At 36.9% G+C, this 17,040-nt stretch overlaps 1 protein-coding gene across 1 annotated transcript; it reads right to left on the bottom strand.

Moving 5' to 3' along the window:
- Nucleotides 1-2,447: 2,447 nt before the first annotated feature.
- LOC113051852 (switch-associated protein 70-like) lies at nucleotides 2,448-15,919 on the bottom strand. Its single transcript, XM_026215994.1, has 12 exons — nucleotides 15,742-15,919; nucleotides 14,818-14,958; nucleotides 11,483-11,656; nucleotides 11,165-11,392; nucleotides 10,817-10,963; nucleotides 8,151-8,259; nucleotides 7,885-8,066; nucleotides 6,148-6,255; nucleotides 5,808-5,974; nucleotides 5,511-5,709; nucleotides 3,460-3,556; nucleotides 2,448-3,369 (listed from the first exon to the last, which is right to left on the bottom strand). Exons 1-12 carry the CDS (start codon nucleotides 15,883-15,885, stop codon nucleotides 3,251-3,253), a joined length of 1,815 nt encoding a protein of 604 aa, XP_026071779.1. The 5' UTR covers nucleotides 15,886-15,919; the 3' UTR covers nucleotides 2,448-3,250.
- Nucleotides 15,920-17,040: the final 1,121 nt, after the last annotated feature.

The following is a 17,040-nucleotide window of genomic DNA, read 5'->3' as shown; positions in this document are numbered from 1 at the left end:
TATAATAATAATAATAATAATAATAATAATAATAATAATAATAATGTATAATAACAGAATAACCAGCGAAGAACTACACTTCCCATGATCACAAAGAAATGCCAAACTGATATTTAACTAAAACACAATACTTGCCTATCTGCAATAATAATATAATGCTCTAATATTAATCAACAACTCTATATTTAAAAAAAAAACTGTATTATGTTTGTATGTATGTTTGTATGTTTTCTGTATTAAATATATTATACAATAAATATCAATCTTATAAAAAATGTCAAAAGTCAAGCGATAGTTTTATGTAGTGCTGTATTTTTCATCATATACATTTTATTATTACATCTATCAATTGTTATAATGTGTCATGGATTAACACTTGACATACAGGTAGTTGATGTATAAGATTTTGAAAATACTCATAAAGAAGGTCACTTTGTCGGCCCCTACTGGTGGATAGATGTAACCTGCACAGTGTTGCCATATTGGGTTGGTTCCCATCCTATTGGAGACACCCCTCGCTGCAGACTGCTAAGCCTCTTTCACACTGCACGTCGGACCCGCAATATTCCCGTAACATTGCCTGGTCGCCTTCTGTGTGAAAGCAACCACGTCCCGGAATTGATTACCGAATTGAACCCGGGTCGGGGACCTAGTAACATTGCGGTAATCGATCCGGAGCGAGCGCTGTGTGAACAAAAGCCAGATCTAATTCCGTATCGAAGTGAAGATGCGCGTTATCGCGCGACTCTTTTACCGGCTGTTTTGAAGGAAGATCAACATTCGCGACGAAAACATATGTGCAAACTGTAATGAAGCAGAAATCAGTTAGTTCCTCACTTTCCACGCTGACGCCGAGATCGTTTGCTTGCTTCAGTTAAAGTATAACGTGCCAAGCGTTGTCGACTCATACATTACACGTCACGCGCTGATGTCACGTGTCATTACGGGATCTTCAAGGGTTGTGTGTGAAAGCGTGCACATATACCGGATCATCAATGGCAGTGTGAAAGTGCGAAATCTAGCGACCAGGGAACAATTAAAGGAACGCTTTACCCCTGTATTTGCCGGAATGGCAGTGTGAAAGGGGCTCTAGAAATAGCCCCTGGAGCTCTGCCTCCATGGTTAATGAGAACCGGAGTAGGGGGCGCCATCTCACTCTCACGCCCAGGACAGCGAGGTCACGCTGGGCCTCGGTCGCTCGGAAAAGCCCCTGGAGCTCAGCCTCCACGGTTAATGAGAACCGGAGTAGGGGGCGCCATCTCACTCTCATGCCCAGGACGGTGAGGCCACGCTGGGCCTCGGTCGCTCAAAAAAGCCCATGGAGCTCAGCCTCTACGGTTAATGAGAACCAGAGTAGGGGGCGCCATCTCACTCTCATGCCCAGGACGGTGAGGCCACGCTGGGCCTCGGTCGCTCAAAAAAGCCCCTGGAGCTCAACCTTCAAATTTACAGAGAACCAGACTAGGGGGAGCTATCTCACTCTCATGCCCAAGACGCGGTGACGTCAATTACATACTTGACGTCACCACGCTACAGTCTGCAGTGAGGGGTACTTGTCCAATTGGGCTTCTTCTGGTAACATCAGACTGAGGGAAAAAAAGCGTTTTGGTATGGTTTTGGTTTAGGCAAGTTGGTAAAATGTGGGGTGTTTTTTGATACAACTGGCGGGTGTTTCAGTTTCCACACTTACTACTACACTGGAAATTCCAGTAAATATCTCAGGGTAAAAAGACGCTCGGGACAGATGACGGAGTGTATCATTTGCACATGCTTTTGAGTCTTACAATTTAAAACAGTGAAACTGCTTTCTGTAATCTCACACCCAAAGCGTGCGCACATAAATCCGCAGACGAGAGCGAATGAAGTTGTGTTGCACCTTATTGCGCCTAAAATATATTTACTTAAACAGTCGATTTATACAAATAATTATCGGTAAATATAGGCAATTAAGTCAATGTAAACAGTTGAGAAACAAACAAATCCGTGCATGAGCTCTTAAAGAGACACCAACCTAAATAAACCTGCTGCTGTCTGTCGTTAATGTTTATTTATACATTAAAGACTAACCAGTGTTATTTTAAAGTTATATAGATTATTCACAGTTTCTGTGGTATTTTTGTACCTGAATATTATTGTTATGCCTATCTGAAAAACTTGTTCATTTTGTTTGTATCGTGTTATTGTATTTGTCTGTGCCATTGCTTGTCATTTATCCATTCTTATTTAATAACTGACTGTTTACTTGCCTTTTTTTAGTTAAAATTAGTTTAATTCAGAGTTTGAAATCAAAGTTTTTTTCCTCACAATATAAATATGAATCAACAAAATCTTTAGTGTTCTTTAGACGGTCTATGAGTGCTTCAGGTTGCTTCAGTAAGACTGAGTTTTGGAAGAACTGAGAGATAACAGGAAATCTATTTAATATGTGTGTGTACAAGACAAGTGTATGAGACAGAAATGTTATTTTATTTCCTTAGGGTTTGGGTTTTGCACACAGTAACTCTTTCTGCAAGTTACAATCTACAATGCACTGACTGACAGTCTGTCTGAAGCTCAGAATACAGAAAAGCAGAGTAATGAAATTCCCAGAAAATGCATGAACTGATTAAATGTATACCTTGAATGCATTGTCTGTTTCTTTGAACTAAAGCATCTGTCAAATGCATATATGTAAAAGTGAAATATATTAAAATTAATTTATAATTCCTAGTTGACAAAGAGATTCAAGACAAAATGAACCACATCAATCCATCATGAACTACATGATTTATTCTTTCAAATATTTTAAAACAAGCTGAAGTGAAAAGGCAAATGTTGAGTTAAATGGATTGTATATGCTCCAATGAGAGCAACACAGTATCTTTCATCTATTGGTGACTCTAGGCTCTAGGCTTTGAATCAGGCCTCTGTGTTTATCTGTGCATCAACAAGGACATCTACTGGACACAGTAGGAATCAGGTGCATTGATAGCACAACCGCCTGTCAGCAGTTATTTTTCACACTTGAAATAACTGAAGTTAAATGATAGTAATGTTAATTTCCTAAATGTGTTTTCAAAAACAATGCATAAGTATAAAAAGGTGTGGATGTCACTTTTTATATCAATTTTCAAACAAAACAACACAATGAACTGCACATCATTTAACTGATAACGTTCCATTAAAAGAGCACATGATGTAGTCAAGATGACAACTACCAGGCAAATACAAAATAAATACACGCGGATAAAAGAAATGGACGTTTTAGATGTTATTGTTCATCATGTGATCTATTCTTGTTCTCCTGCCAAATCCTCTCCATCTCTTTCAGCTCTGTGTCAGTGAACGCTGCTTGTCCCCAGTTGGTCATTCTAGTGGGACCCTTGTTTCCTGAGAAATAAATAAAAAAAAAACATGAATCTGGGGCTTTTGGGAACGGTATCTGATAAATGGTATTTGAGAAAGTTTACACTCGGTCACCTGGTTGAATGATTTGAAGTAGGCCCTCATGATTAGAGACTTTGTGCTTCCAGTTCTTTGTTTTGTGAGCTGCCCGTTCCAGTTTCATTGTAACAACCTGAAAAACAATAAAAGTCATTGAAATTCTGGTAAGTCATTTACCTTAAAGGTAAAATTTGCTAAAAATGTATTCAGCCTCAGGTCATCAAAGAAGTAGATGAGTTTGTTTCTTCATCAGAATAGATTTGGAGAAATTTAGCATTACATCTCTTGCTTACCAATGAGTACTCTACAGTGAATGGGTGCCGTCAGAATGAGAGTCCAAACAGCTGATAAAAACATCACAATATTACACAAGTAATAAGTGAAGTGAGAAGCTGCATGTTTGTGACTAACAACTTCATTAAGATGTTTTTAACTTCAAATCTTGGATTCTGGCTAAAATACAAGTCCCCTTTCCATAATATTGTTTTCTCCAGTGAAAAAGTCTTCTCCTCTGAATCAGGAGAGAAATATGCATAAAGAAAAATATACTCATCTACATCTTGGATGACCTGAAGCTGAGTAACTTTTCAGCGGTTATCATTTCTGGTTGAACCATACATTATCTTTAAGTTTAAAACTGAAGTAGTTATTAAATTTAAAAAAATTATAATTAAATGTATGCATTTAGCAGATGCTTTTATCCAAAGTGACGTACAGGGCATTCAGGCTAACATTTATAGCATATAAAAGAGGAAACAACAACTAACATCACTTTCAATGGCTGTTCTCTCTAATGAGATGGACAGTTGTGCTAGTAAGTAAAAGAAGCCAAATTCAGGGTTCCTACTCTTTCATGAACACCAGATTCAAGGACTTTTTAAAGCATCATTTTATTAAACCAAGCACCTTTGAAATTCACACCCCCAGCACATAACATCATGAAAGTCCTTACTGTACTTAACATTTCACTTACACTTAATATTTACATAAAGAAACAGATGAGTACATTTTTCAGTATTCTTTGATGAATAGAAGGATCAAAAATTCAGCATTTATGTGAAACAAAAAGCTTTCGCAACATTATACCATTCAAAAGCCTAAGAGTCTGTTTTTTGTCTTTTGTGTTTTTGGAAAATAAATTATAGAAATTAATACTTTTATCTAGAAAGGATTGATGATAAAGACATAATTTTACAAAAGATTTCTTTTTCAGATAAATGCTGCTCTTCTGAGTTTTCTATTCATCAAAGAAACCTGAAAAAATTCTACTCCGCTGTTTTCAACATTATCATAATAAGTGTTTTTTAGCAGCAAATCAGAATATCAGAATTATTTCTGATGGATCGTGTGACTGGACTAACATTTCAAGCTAAAATAAGTTTTTTTTTTTTTTTTTTTAAATGTTTAATTTAATACTTGTTCAAAACAATCACTTTAGCAGAGTTTGTACTATTTTCTGCACATTTTGAAAAATAACAAATATTTTTTGTTCAGTCTATGCATATAGGCGTCTTGTGAAATATCGCCGAAAAGAACTTAAATTGCACTTTCAGTTTTGTATTCAGCTTTTATTTGTATACAGACATAATAAGAAACTTATTTTTAACTTATGAACTTTGTGCATGTATACTCTGTGCTCTGTTTATACTTAACAGAGTGCGCTGTCTGCAGCCTTGGTCTGCGTGATCTTCATTTAGAAATGAATCATTAAAATAAACTGAAACTCAACAAATACTCCACAAAGAGATGTGAGAGATATTTCTATAGAAATCTTGACATGTCTACTTTTAAACTAAGCAAGTCTTATCAACAACAAATATAAGTAATAAAGTAATCCATATGAAACCAATGTGATGTCCAGTCTTTCACGTCTCCCTTCACTAACTCTAATGCGACCATGCCCATGTTAAAACATTATACATGACTCATTCTTGACAAAAGGAAAAAGAGCTTTGTGTGTGCACACATTTGAATAAATGTCGGGCTGTAAACGGGTGCAGACTTTTTAAAAGCTGTCAATCAAAATCTACTTGTCGGGTTCGGGCCGAAACCTATAACCAGCTCTATTTTCAGTATGAAACCGTTACCTTGTATTCCTCTTGCGCCCCTTCTCTCTGTCTTCTGAGGAGCCCCAGCTGCTCCTGTGCAGCCTGCAGGGCTCGTTCCTTCTCGGCCCGCTCCCTTTCCAGCTCTTGTTTTTCCTTCTGGGACAGGGTTAAGAGTTCTTGCTGCTGCAGGTGAATCTGCTCTAACTCAAGCCTCTTGCTTTCCTCCTGTTCTAGCAGTCTGCAGATAAAGCACACACATGTTCTGCATAATGCGGTGGCCCAAAACATTGCCTGCTGGATGTGTATACTGAATGTTGTGTGGCTGTGCACCGTCACCTCGCCTGCAGTTTGCGCAGGGCTTCTTCATCCTCTCTGGCCTGTCTCTCGTCGTCTAGTGCCTTTTTCAGTTGACGGTACATTTCTTCCAGTTCCTGCATACGCTGCCAGTACTGCTCCACTTCACTGGCCTTTTCAGCCACCTGCTCTTCCATCTGCATTCGAGCCTGAGAAGCAGTTTTACATTAAATCAGGCCTGTTTCACACATACTGCATATATGCATCACATAAGCGTAACTGCGGACTAGTGTTGTGCTTGATTTCACACATTTACAGCCGTACTGCAGAAATGAAACATTTTTCTTTCTTTGTTTATGTGACAAAGTTAATGTTTTCATACCATTTTCTCCTGCTCCAGGTCTCGTCTGTATTGGTCCAGTAGCTCTATTTGGGTCTGAAGTCTTCTCTGTTCCTCCAAATCGCCTCTGACTGATGCGTCCTGCAGTTTCTGCCATATACAGACAAAATGACAGTTTTCTGTGAGCCAGACTGAATCAGAAAAAAAACATGAAATAACAATTAGATGTCCTGCACTGTTTATGTAAAAGAATGTTCCAGATTCAGAGTCACGCTATCGATTTCAACAAAAGCATTTCAATTCTTCAATTCTTCAATTCTTCAATTAAACAAATGCACATTTACAATAATGCACTTACAGTAGAAGCACATGAGGGCAAGGCATTCTGGATTATTTAAAGGCAGAAATGTGCAGCTTATGTTATCTGGAAAGTATTGTTGCTAAGTTGTCTAGTACGCATTTTTTCATTATCATTGTTTGTACAGTGCAAGCATTTCCAAGATTAGTGGCTTTGACACAGGCGATGTTTAGATAAACTATAAAGTACAGCTTCACGAAAGAACAATCCCTTGAGACTGAAAATATCAAACAGGAACTGGTGACTGTCAAAACCGCCCATACACAGATAGTGTGGCTTCATTGCTCAGGAGTGCACTTTTGCAGGTTCCTTAACATGAAGAATTTGTATAAGCAAATCTGTTTGTTAAGTTCAGTTTTTGATCTTTCTATTTATTAAAAAAAAATGTGACAGTACACCTGAGAAGAGCCACAACGCTATGGCTCTGACAGCAGTCTGACCACATTTTAACAGATTTTTTTTTTTCTAGAAATATCTCAGTGAAGAGCTTCAGTAGTTTCTGTAGCTTTCTTTTCACTTTCAAACTGGATTTCAAGAGTCAAGAATGTAAAATGATAACAAATTAACGGTTGAACAAAAATATAGACAGGGATGTGAAACTTTTTTAACACATTACTAATAGTGTGCTATAAACAATGTGAAAATCAACCAAAAGGGGAACGTGGAAAGTAAAAGAGAACAAGATGAAAAAGATGTTTTAATAGAAGGGTACTGCGACTTTAATAAATCAAAGAAAAATCCCCAGTTTAAAATTAGTTTTGTTTCCACCCATCTTTTTTTTTTTTTTTTTTTTTTTAAGTTGAATGGTTTGACGTCCCGTGCTGCGTAACAGATGTGTGTATATTGAATGCTTTAGATACAAATTGCCTTGCCTTGCCTTGCCTTGCACAAGAATGTTTCCATTTGTGTCACTTCACAACAGACACTTTTCCTAATTATTCTCAACATGCTTCCATTTTTTCTAAATATCTTGTATTGAAAGCTATAGCAGTGCTCAGACTCAAACATATCCGGCTCTATTACAGCTAGCTTTAAAACATACATGGGGCATGGATACAGTGTGATTAAGTTCAACAGTCACAGCAGTGGGCATCTACTCAGATTTCTGAAAGAGGTAAATGAAGCATTTGTGACAGAGACTGAAAATGAGGATGCAAAACTTTGACAAAAAAAAATGAAATATATTTACTTCATAAGCTAACCTACAGAAACATGACATCAAGATCTGAAAATGCATTTCATGACATCTTTAAAGGCATTCAGTCTGGTGCTCATTTCTAAAGTTTTACACAAGAAATACATACAGTATGTGACCCTGGAGCACAAAAGCAGTCTTTAGTCGCTGTGGTACATTTGTAGCTTGAAATACAACATTTTAGAAGGCAACTTATATATGTATAACTCAAGGAAGGCCACGTTACCTTGGTCATGGCCTCCAGCTGGGCCTGCTTGCTATCGTTGGCCAACTGCAGCTGTCTCATTCTGTTCTCCATGGCCTCCTGTTCAGCTTTCATCCTCTTTCTCAGCTCCCTGCGTTTCTGTCTGGATTCTCGGTGTGGGGAGGAAAGGCCCTGCCTTATGCGAACGATGCAGTCCTGGATGGCTGTAAAAAGTAAGCACATGGGGTTGTGGATATACAAATATTTCACAGCCATAAATGTAAACTTTGTGTATAGATATTTAATACCATGAATCCACTCTTGTTTTGTCTTTTTATCCGATGCACTGATCTCAAAACTTTTCTCAGCACATTTTATAACAAAGAGGTTTTTCTTTCCATCCTTGTCTGGTAAGGACTGCAAAGACAGAGCAATTTAGATATTTAAAGGGACAGTTCACCCAAAAATCTATTATGTTGTTCCAAGCCTATATGTTTTCCCAACGTAGCTCTCATTTCTATTCATTTCAAAATATTTAAATGTAACAAACTGTGATTAGACATGAAATATGAAATAATTTATGATGTCGTCGAACATGCATCTTGAGGTGCTAACTAGGTTTGAATAAATGTACTGTAAGCAGGGCTTGACATTAACACCCTCCAACCCGCCAAATGCGGGTGGATTTTGCTCGTGGCGGGTAACACAGTGACTCCAACTAGCCACTTTTGGCGGGTTGAATAATTGCCAGTGTGTGAGTTGGAGGCTAAGCATAGATATATTTTCACTGTGACTGAGAGCTTCAGAGTTTCACTGTCCGTCAAGCGATCTGTGATATTTCTCCATTCATCTCAGTGGATACGCAGCACACCTGTATTAAGTGTGAACACACACAGAGAGAGAAAGAGAGAGAGAGAGAGAGAGAGAGAGAGAGTGAATTGACTCGCTACATTTAAACAATATTCTTTGTTGTATTTTCCTGTCAAAATAACGGCGGTCCTATGGAAGTCTCCAGCTTTTAAGAACAGCCGGGTTTTCCGGTAGTGGGTGGAGTTAATGTGCAAACGGCAATCCCATTGGCTGACGCTCATATTCTCGTCCCTGTTTTGATTTCGGCAAATCAATATTCTTAATATACTTGAATCCAGCAGCTCATTAATCCTTAATAAACCTTAGTGTGTTTTATAGTTCTTATTATTAGAATCCGTATCAATATTATCCTATCAGTATTTTTGTTGGTTTATTCCCAATTTTTTTTTGTTTTTTTGTCAGAAATATTGAATGACAGAAAAAACAACCACCTCTCAAATTAAACTGTTCAGTTAAAAATAACTAATATGCATTCAAACATGGTTATCAAATTTACTTCTAATTACTTAAGATATATTAAATAATACTTTGTAGTGAATGTGACAGACATAATTCACCATTGTTAAGTGTACTTCTGTACACTGTGTTTTGCATTACTGTTCAGTGGTCCCTTTAAATGTTCGGAATGCATGATGACGTGAGACGCCGGTCAGCGCAATTGTTCGAGTATTCAGTTTTTTTGCTTTTACAAATAAACGACACATGCATTCGTGTGCTCAAAGTGAGAAATTGTCCTTTGCAAATTACTGCAATTTCCACAACTTGATTATTATAAAGCTTGACTGACTGATGTTAAAAGTATATTTTTAAAAAATCTGCGCTATTTTACAAATATTATATATACACACACACACACACACACACACACACACACACACACACACACACACACATATATATATATATATATATCAGTCTGGCGAGAAAACTAAAATATTTACTAGCCAATGGCGATTCAATTGCCAAGGTGTCCGTATAGGGTTGCCACCTCACCATATGTCATTATTAGGGCCTGAGCACAAAAATTACACAAACTGAAATATGTTCTTTATGTAATTTCCATTACAACTTGTAACAAAGAATATTCCAGTGTGGTTCAATAAATTAATTCTGAGTCTGATTCTGATATTTAAACAGACAGTGCATGCTAAAGTTTTTTTTTTTTTTTCTTCAGTTTAGTTTTTTTTTATTATTATTAATCTTCTACATCCATGCACCACTTTTATTATGCACTAAGAATCTCATTGTTTATGTCTTTATCTAATACATGATTTTATTTTTTTAAAAAAAGCTTTACACACAATGTTATCAGAGCTAATGATAATGACCTGTATTGTTATACATTTATGTAGTCTTGATTTTGGTGTGTACAGTGGTTTTACATTTAAAAGGGTTGAAAAGTGAATATTAGCACGCCATAGTCAACTTTTATCAGGTAATTTCACAACAACAAAAATGTGGCTAGTAAACATGTTGTGTGGCTAGTAACTCTGGAAAACCACTAGCCACATTGGCTAGTGAGCAAAAAAGTTAATGTCAAGCCCTGACTGTAAGTAATGATTTTTGGTGGATAAAAACTTAAATGGATAGTTCACCCAAAAAGGAAAATTCTGTCATCATTTGCTCACCCTCATACAAGTTTGTAACAACATGAGAGTGAGTGAATGATAGATGACACAAGACAGCAAAAGACAGAATTTCCATTTTTGGGTGAACTATCCCATTTCAGTTTTGGCCTTTTCCGCTCACAACACTATTATATGACTTGCAATTTAGAGCACAAGTCATATGGGCTGTTTTTTTTCTTACATTTAGGTGCTTTTTTCATTTGACATCCCCAACATTCATTGACTTTTATTGTATGGAAAAGGGCAGCTTGAACATTCTGTTAAACATCTGCTTTCATAAGAAATCATAATGGGTTGGATCGACGTGATACGAAAGCTTAATTTTGCCAGAGAATATATATAGATTTTTTGGGCAATTCTGAGGAAAAAAGTCTGAATTGTAAGATAATAAGCTGTGTCAGAAATAGGCTTCCATTAGATGAATGTGTGTAAATGATTGATTAGTAGAAATACTGGAACAAATGGTCTGGTTTTACCTCAACACAGCAGTTGCGATCAAGCGAAATGCATCCCTTCAGCTCTATGAGGTCTTCACTCACATAATAGGACATGGAATTGAGATGGAGCTCAAACCACCGATCTGTCCAGTTCTTCCTCTTATGACCTTTTTTCATCATATAGCCCTTTTTTAATAAAAAAAAAGCGGCAAGTTACTCATTTGTAAGGGATATCGGTTTATTTCTCCAGTATTGTCGTGTACATTTACATTGGCTTGTCAGTGGTCTTTGTGCAACTCATTTAACTGACCATTTTTAGACACTTGTCTGTCATGTACAGACACACCTGGATTGTCCGTATTAAAATACACTGACACAGACTCCCACCTGCTTAATAACATCCATCACAAGCTCCTGAAAGACCTCATTGATGCCCGTGGAGAGAGTCTGAGGGTTTATGCCCTTGGTGAAATGGCCCATGCCAATAAGCTCAATCAGTTCCCAAGCATTCAGATGTTTTTTCTTTGCACTGAGCTGCATTTTGTAGTCTTCAAACCTGTCCTCGTTCCAACTGCAACTCATTGCGGCAAACAGCTTGTGCAGGAAATACTCGAGCTGTTACAATACAGAATACAGCGTCATTTCCATTTGATGTCATGTAATAAGATAAAAGTTATAAAAAATGGTAAAAGTACTAAAACCAACCTCCTCTATGACAATTTGCAGTGGATATTTATCTTCAGACAGATAGTTGAAGATGCACCAGACCTTAAATGCATCAACCCCAGAGATGAGCAGATGTTTGCAACTGATGTGCTTTGGTGCAGATAAAGTCCAGCACATTTTATTCAGCTCGTAGAAGTCAAAGTTGGCTTGGATCTGCAATTAAAACACTCAAAATGAACCTAATTTAGGGCTACAATTGTAAATCTTTTTGCAGAATTCATATGCATAGGCATAAAGTGTGTCTTGTGTTGCCTAACTGCAAGGCTTTCGATTCCAGAGATTTCATATCAGGCGACAAGTAAGGAAATCTGTGAACACAAGTAACTTTATCGTTTAAGAGTCGCTATATTGTGTTTGACCAAAGAACGCCACGATTGAAGATTCAGAAACAAATATTCCAGAAAGCCATAGTGGGCAATGAAAATTAATATATCTATATTAATGCATAAAAAGCATGCAGACATGGAGAAGAAGTTCAGGTCTTGTTCAAAGCAAAAATCAGAATGGGGAAGAATTTTGATCTAATGTCAGAAACACATGACAGTCTCTAGGGTTTCCAGAGCATGAGGCAAACAACCAAAAACATGCAGTACGGAGCAATTCTAGGAAGAGAAGAATGGTCAAACAGGTTTGAGCTGACAGGATGGCAACAGCATTTCTCAATACACAACATGTCACACTATGAAGTTTGGTTGTTTGCTGAATGTTCTGTGAAAAACATTCCTAAAATAGTTTTTTTGACTGTCAAATGAGAAAAATAAGCAACATTGCAGTAAATAAATGCAATTTACAGACAAGACAAGAAATGCCTGCAGAATCCCAAATCTGAATATCTATGCATGAGAACACACACACACACACACACACACACACACACACACACACACACACACACATATATATATATATATATATATATATATATATATATATATATATATATATATTCTCATGCATAGATATTCAGATTTGAGGCTTCAGTCAAGATGTCGAACTTGTGGAGTTTCTTCTCAGCAGGTATAAGCTAAACTGCATTTGTCACCTAAAAAGGTATGAAATTTTACGAACTCACTTAAATCTTTTTAGATGTTTACTTCCATTTTCAATAGGAGATAGATAAATATTGGTTGCACTTTATTTTACAGTACGTGTACTAACATGTACTTATAGTGTACCTACAGTGTATTTATCTAAAAAAGTTCTGGTAACACAAGGTAACTACAATGGGTTAGGGTTAGGTTTAGGGTTAGGTTCAGGGTTAGTACCTAGTTATTACATAGTTATTGTAATTACTATAATAAGTACATAGTATGCACATGAGGAACAGGACTGTAAAATAAAGTGCTACCTAAATATTAATATGAGGAACAAGTCTGCATGTGTGACGGACCATGGACATTAACTGCCCTACAGTCATTTTAGCATTTTATTCCAGAGGAAATGATCAACATCTTTTCATGTTCTTTTACATATCTTACACAGATTAAAAGCTATTTGACAGTTTTTTCCCCTATTTAGTTTTCACTAGTTCCTTATTTGAGACCATAACTTTTTTTAAATGTAAATATTCCATTTACTATAAACTCATAAAAAGTGGTATACACAGCCAGATAATAATTAATAAAAAGCTGTTTAATAAAGTGCAATATGTCACACCACAGGATATATCAACATATGCTAATTTAAATGCAATATTTAAAACAATGTTCAACCAACCAACAAGAGCTTTGTTAAAACTGACATGAATTGTCTGCATGTACAACATAAATATTTGCTCACATGCAGCAAACATCAAGAACCTGCAAGTCTTTGTTAAAACATTAACAGGTTTAATCTATAAATAGAAATGAATGTAGAAATACATGTCAGATGGCATCTATCAAGCCATGTGTAAATATAGTAAGCACTGAAATTAAAAAATAAATAAAAGATTTCCTGTATTTTCTGCAATGCATTCAAATATAGAAGGAAATGGCAAGTTTTGGACAGTTTTCCCAATATGCTTTGTGCTAAATTTTCCAATGTGCTGAATCCAAGATTTTGGACCCTGCTTATTGTCAGAATATGTCTATGTGAGTCACCAGATATAAAGTGTAACCTTCTTCCAGAGGAAATGATAAACATCTATGCTGATGGTGAGAAGTATACTGTATTTCATTCTGTGACATTTCTGATAGGGCTTTATAGTGGGATAGAACGTCAGGCTATTATTGTCTTCTGGTTACAGTCATCATAGCACTGCTGAAGTGAAATACAGCAATAAGGCTTCACTTTGATAAGAGACCGTGGGCCCTATCTTGCACCCAGCGCAATTGACTTTGTACACCGACGCATGTGTCATTCCTATTTTGCACCCGCGCAAAGCGCGCTTTTCCCTCCACAGAAGCACGTCGCTTAACTAGTGAATGAACTTGCGCTCCCTGGGCGGTTCAGCGCAAAAAAGGAGGCGTGTTCCGGCGCAAACAATCCCTGGTGCTATTTTGCTGTTCCATTAAACAATTGCGCCACTGACCAGAAAAAACCTAGTCTAAAGTCAGTGGCGCGTTGTTCATTATGCTATTTTAAGGGCGCATGCTTGACCATAGTGTATAGCGTGCACAACGCGCATATACTTTGCTCGTGTAATCTACACAGATGCAACAGTTATTTTTGCAAATGATAAATTGTTACACTAAAAAAATATTAACACATGAGATGACGGAAATCATTGTGGTGTGCCACGAAGATGTGAAAAAATAGGCATAAATCTAGCTTACAAATTATTCAGGCTAATTGTAGTAATTAAGGATCAGACCTGTTTGAGGTCATATATGTATATAAGGACATCTGACAAATTGGTTTGTCCGTCAAAAACCAGGAAAAAAAATCGATGAAACAATTGTGGCTATTTCCTCCCACGCCTGTTTAACCGACGCAATTTTGGGTGGGTTTCTCCCATCCCCATACAACACAACTTCTCTGTCTTTCACTGCTCTTACAAGAACATCAGTATCCTCGGCTGTGAACCGCTCCTGGCGTGCGCCTGGTAAATACGCCATAATAATAGCAATCCATAACGGAACTTGCGCACCTGCTTTTAAAGGGAATGTTGGATGACGCTCTGATTGGTTTATTTCACGTTACGCCCAAACCACACCTATGAATAATGAAGCTACTTCAGACCAACCCATTTTAGATTTGCGCCGGGCGCAAGAGCCATTTATCCCGCCGGGAAAATAGCAACAGCGCCGAGACCCGCCCACAAACTTACTTGCGCTTCGCGCTTTGACACTTGCGTTTCAGATCGTTAAAATAGGGCCCCGTGTATTAATTACCTTATTAAGTATGCACATGTTCAGGTAGGGCATGTATCCTTGTGTTGACACTGGTCCTTCATTATCATCTTTAAAGTGCTCCTCAAGGGCTGAAGAGTTATGAGGGACTCTCAGGACGGTGCACAGGTTGTGAGACAGCACCTACAGAGAGACAGACAACAACTCGTCACCTGGGTGCAATCTCGATGCAAAAACAGATCAAGCGTGGCACTTGACACACTTGACTGAATATATATGCTTCAAATATCTATACACTTTTACTATCTGTACAAAAATAATTTTAGCAAAAGATAAAAAATAAATCAACACTGAAACTTTAGTCCAAGGGAATATAGTAATGAAAAAATATTTATTTAGTCATCATTTAGATTTTCTTATTAATGTGGGATATGGAAAAATACTAAAGATAAGGGATCTTTGAAGTTGAAAAGAAATATCCAACTTTGCATAATGAGATAATCTAAAATCAAATATTCCTTCAGTTTCTCCTCTTCAGTGCGCACACATCTGCATACACCCCTGAGAAAGCCTCGCAAGACTGATCAAGCGTTATTCAATTACTTTGTTAACAAGTAGTCCGTGCATTGCTTTCATATCATCTTCTGCAAATATCAGCGGAAAAAAGAAATAGCCCTAATGTTCATGCAACTGTTAGGACTTAGCACGGAATCGAAATAGAATAATATTGACTGCAGAAAGAGATGCAGAACTGAAAATTGATTTTCACTTTAGGTTATAATGTCTAGTCTGTGCGAATATGTCTAAAAGATGAAAAAAAAAACTCTTACGAGTAAATCAATTTCATAGGTAAATCTAGATTGTTTTTTAAGTGGACAAACGACTTTGCATCTTGAGAACGAATTGACGGAAACTTCAGATCTGTGATTTCTATAAAGTTAGTTGATAGTCGAGTAGTTCGCTTACCTTTAACTGGGATTTGGATACTTTCCCGTTCCGGTCTACATCCAGAGCAGTGAAGGCGTACCAGATGGGTTTGAGTATTTCGTCCCGGGATATCATGATAAGATCAGTGAAAGATGTCAGAGCGCCTGTTAAACTGATCTTCATCTGATCTTCCTCCCGCAGTCAGTGCGCGCAACAGGAACAAAAGTCACGTGACACACAGCTGGACACAAATCTCACACATATAAAACCGTGATATCATGAAACGAGTATGTTCCCTTAACTCGTGCATTCAATTTCAGCGTTCGCTGCTTTTGACTATAGTGAATAAAAGTTAGTTAAATTATTATTATTATTATTTAAATCCTTTGTGATATATTTATATGTAAATGCACAATACATGATTACAGTCATTGCATAGACACTGCATAGTCGTTGCACGGTACCTTTCATATAAAACCCGCTCCTCTGCACACCTTTACCTTTTCCTAACTTTTGTGTTCACTACTGATTGTTTGCCTAGCGTCAAAAAAATAAATAAATAAATAATTATATATATATATATATATATATATATATATATATATATATATATATATATATGTATTTTAGGCAATGCAGCACTGGATAATCTCACAACAACAACAAACACTAGAATAGCATCTTACAGCAAACAAATAAGTGCATGTCCTTTTACATACAAGACAAAATATTAAAATATAGACTATTTGACAGTTTTCCACTATTTTTCTTTCACTAATTCGTTAAATGAGTCCAAATACTTTTTGAAAGTAAAACATAAATCTTGGGCTACATGCAGCAAACATCATAAATCTAAGTCATTATTAAAACATGAATAGGCTTAATCTATAAATAGAAATGAATGTAGAAGTACATGTCAGGCGGCATCTATCAAGCCATGTGTAAATGTAACATACATTGAAAACATTTTTTTTTTAAAGATTAAAGATTTCCCATATTTTCTCCACTGCATTCAAAGAAAATAGCACACCGACTACAGTGCGTGTTGGGGAAACACTGCTTCTACTTTGGTAGATTCCCCTAGCCCTGAAAAACAGGTCTGGTAAATGCCCCACCACTGGTATGAAGTCATAGAATTACAAGAAGGAAGTTCAAACGTTAAAAAAAAAAAATGATATCAAGTACTAAGAATCTTTTGCCAGTCGTTTGGCCTTAAATCATCTTACAAACAAGTTCCAGAGATGGCATTCCAGTGACTTCCTTTTCACATTCTTGAGTATTGCAGTACTGACTGTAATATCATTTCAACCATGCAGACCATTTACCTGCATGAAGTAA

This window comes from Carassius auratus, chromosome 32 (assembly GCF_003368295.1).
Source record: "Carassius auratus strain Wakin chromosome 32, ASM336829v1, whole genome shotgun sequence".
Classification (NCBI taxonomy): Eukaryota; Metazoa; Chordata; class Actinopteri; order Cypriniformes; family Cyprinidae; genus Carassius; species Carassius auratus.
The sequence above is the reverse complement of the archived record's forward strand: the minus strand, read 5'-3'. Positions and strand labels throughout refer to the sequence as shown.

Coding starts and splice junctions, on each gene's coding strand:
- LOC113051852 (XM_026215994.1), bottom strand. CDS start 15,885: ATGAAGATCAGTTTAACAGGCGCTCTGACATCTTTCACTGATCTTATC. Junction 14,959..15,741: donor TATCCAAATCCCAGTTAAAG/GTAAGCGAACTA, acceptor GTCTCTCTGTAG/GTGCTGTCTCACAACCTGTG. Junction 11,657..14,817: donor ACATGTGCATACTTAATAAG/GTAATTAATACA, acceptor TTTTAATTGCAG/ATCCAAGCCAACTTTGACTT.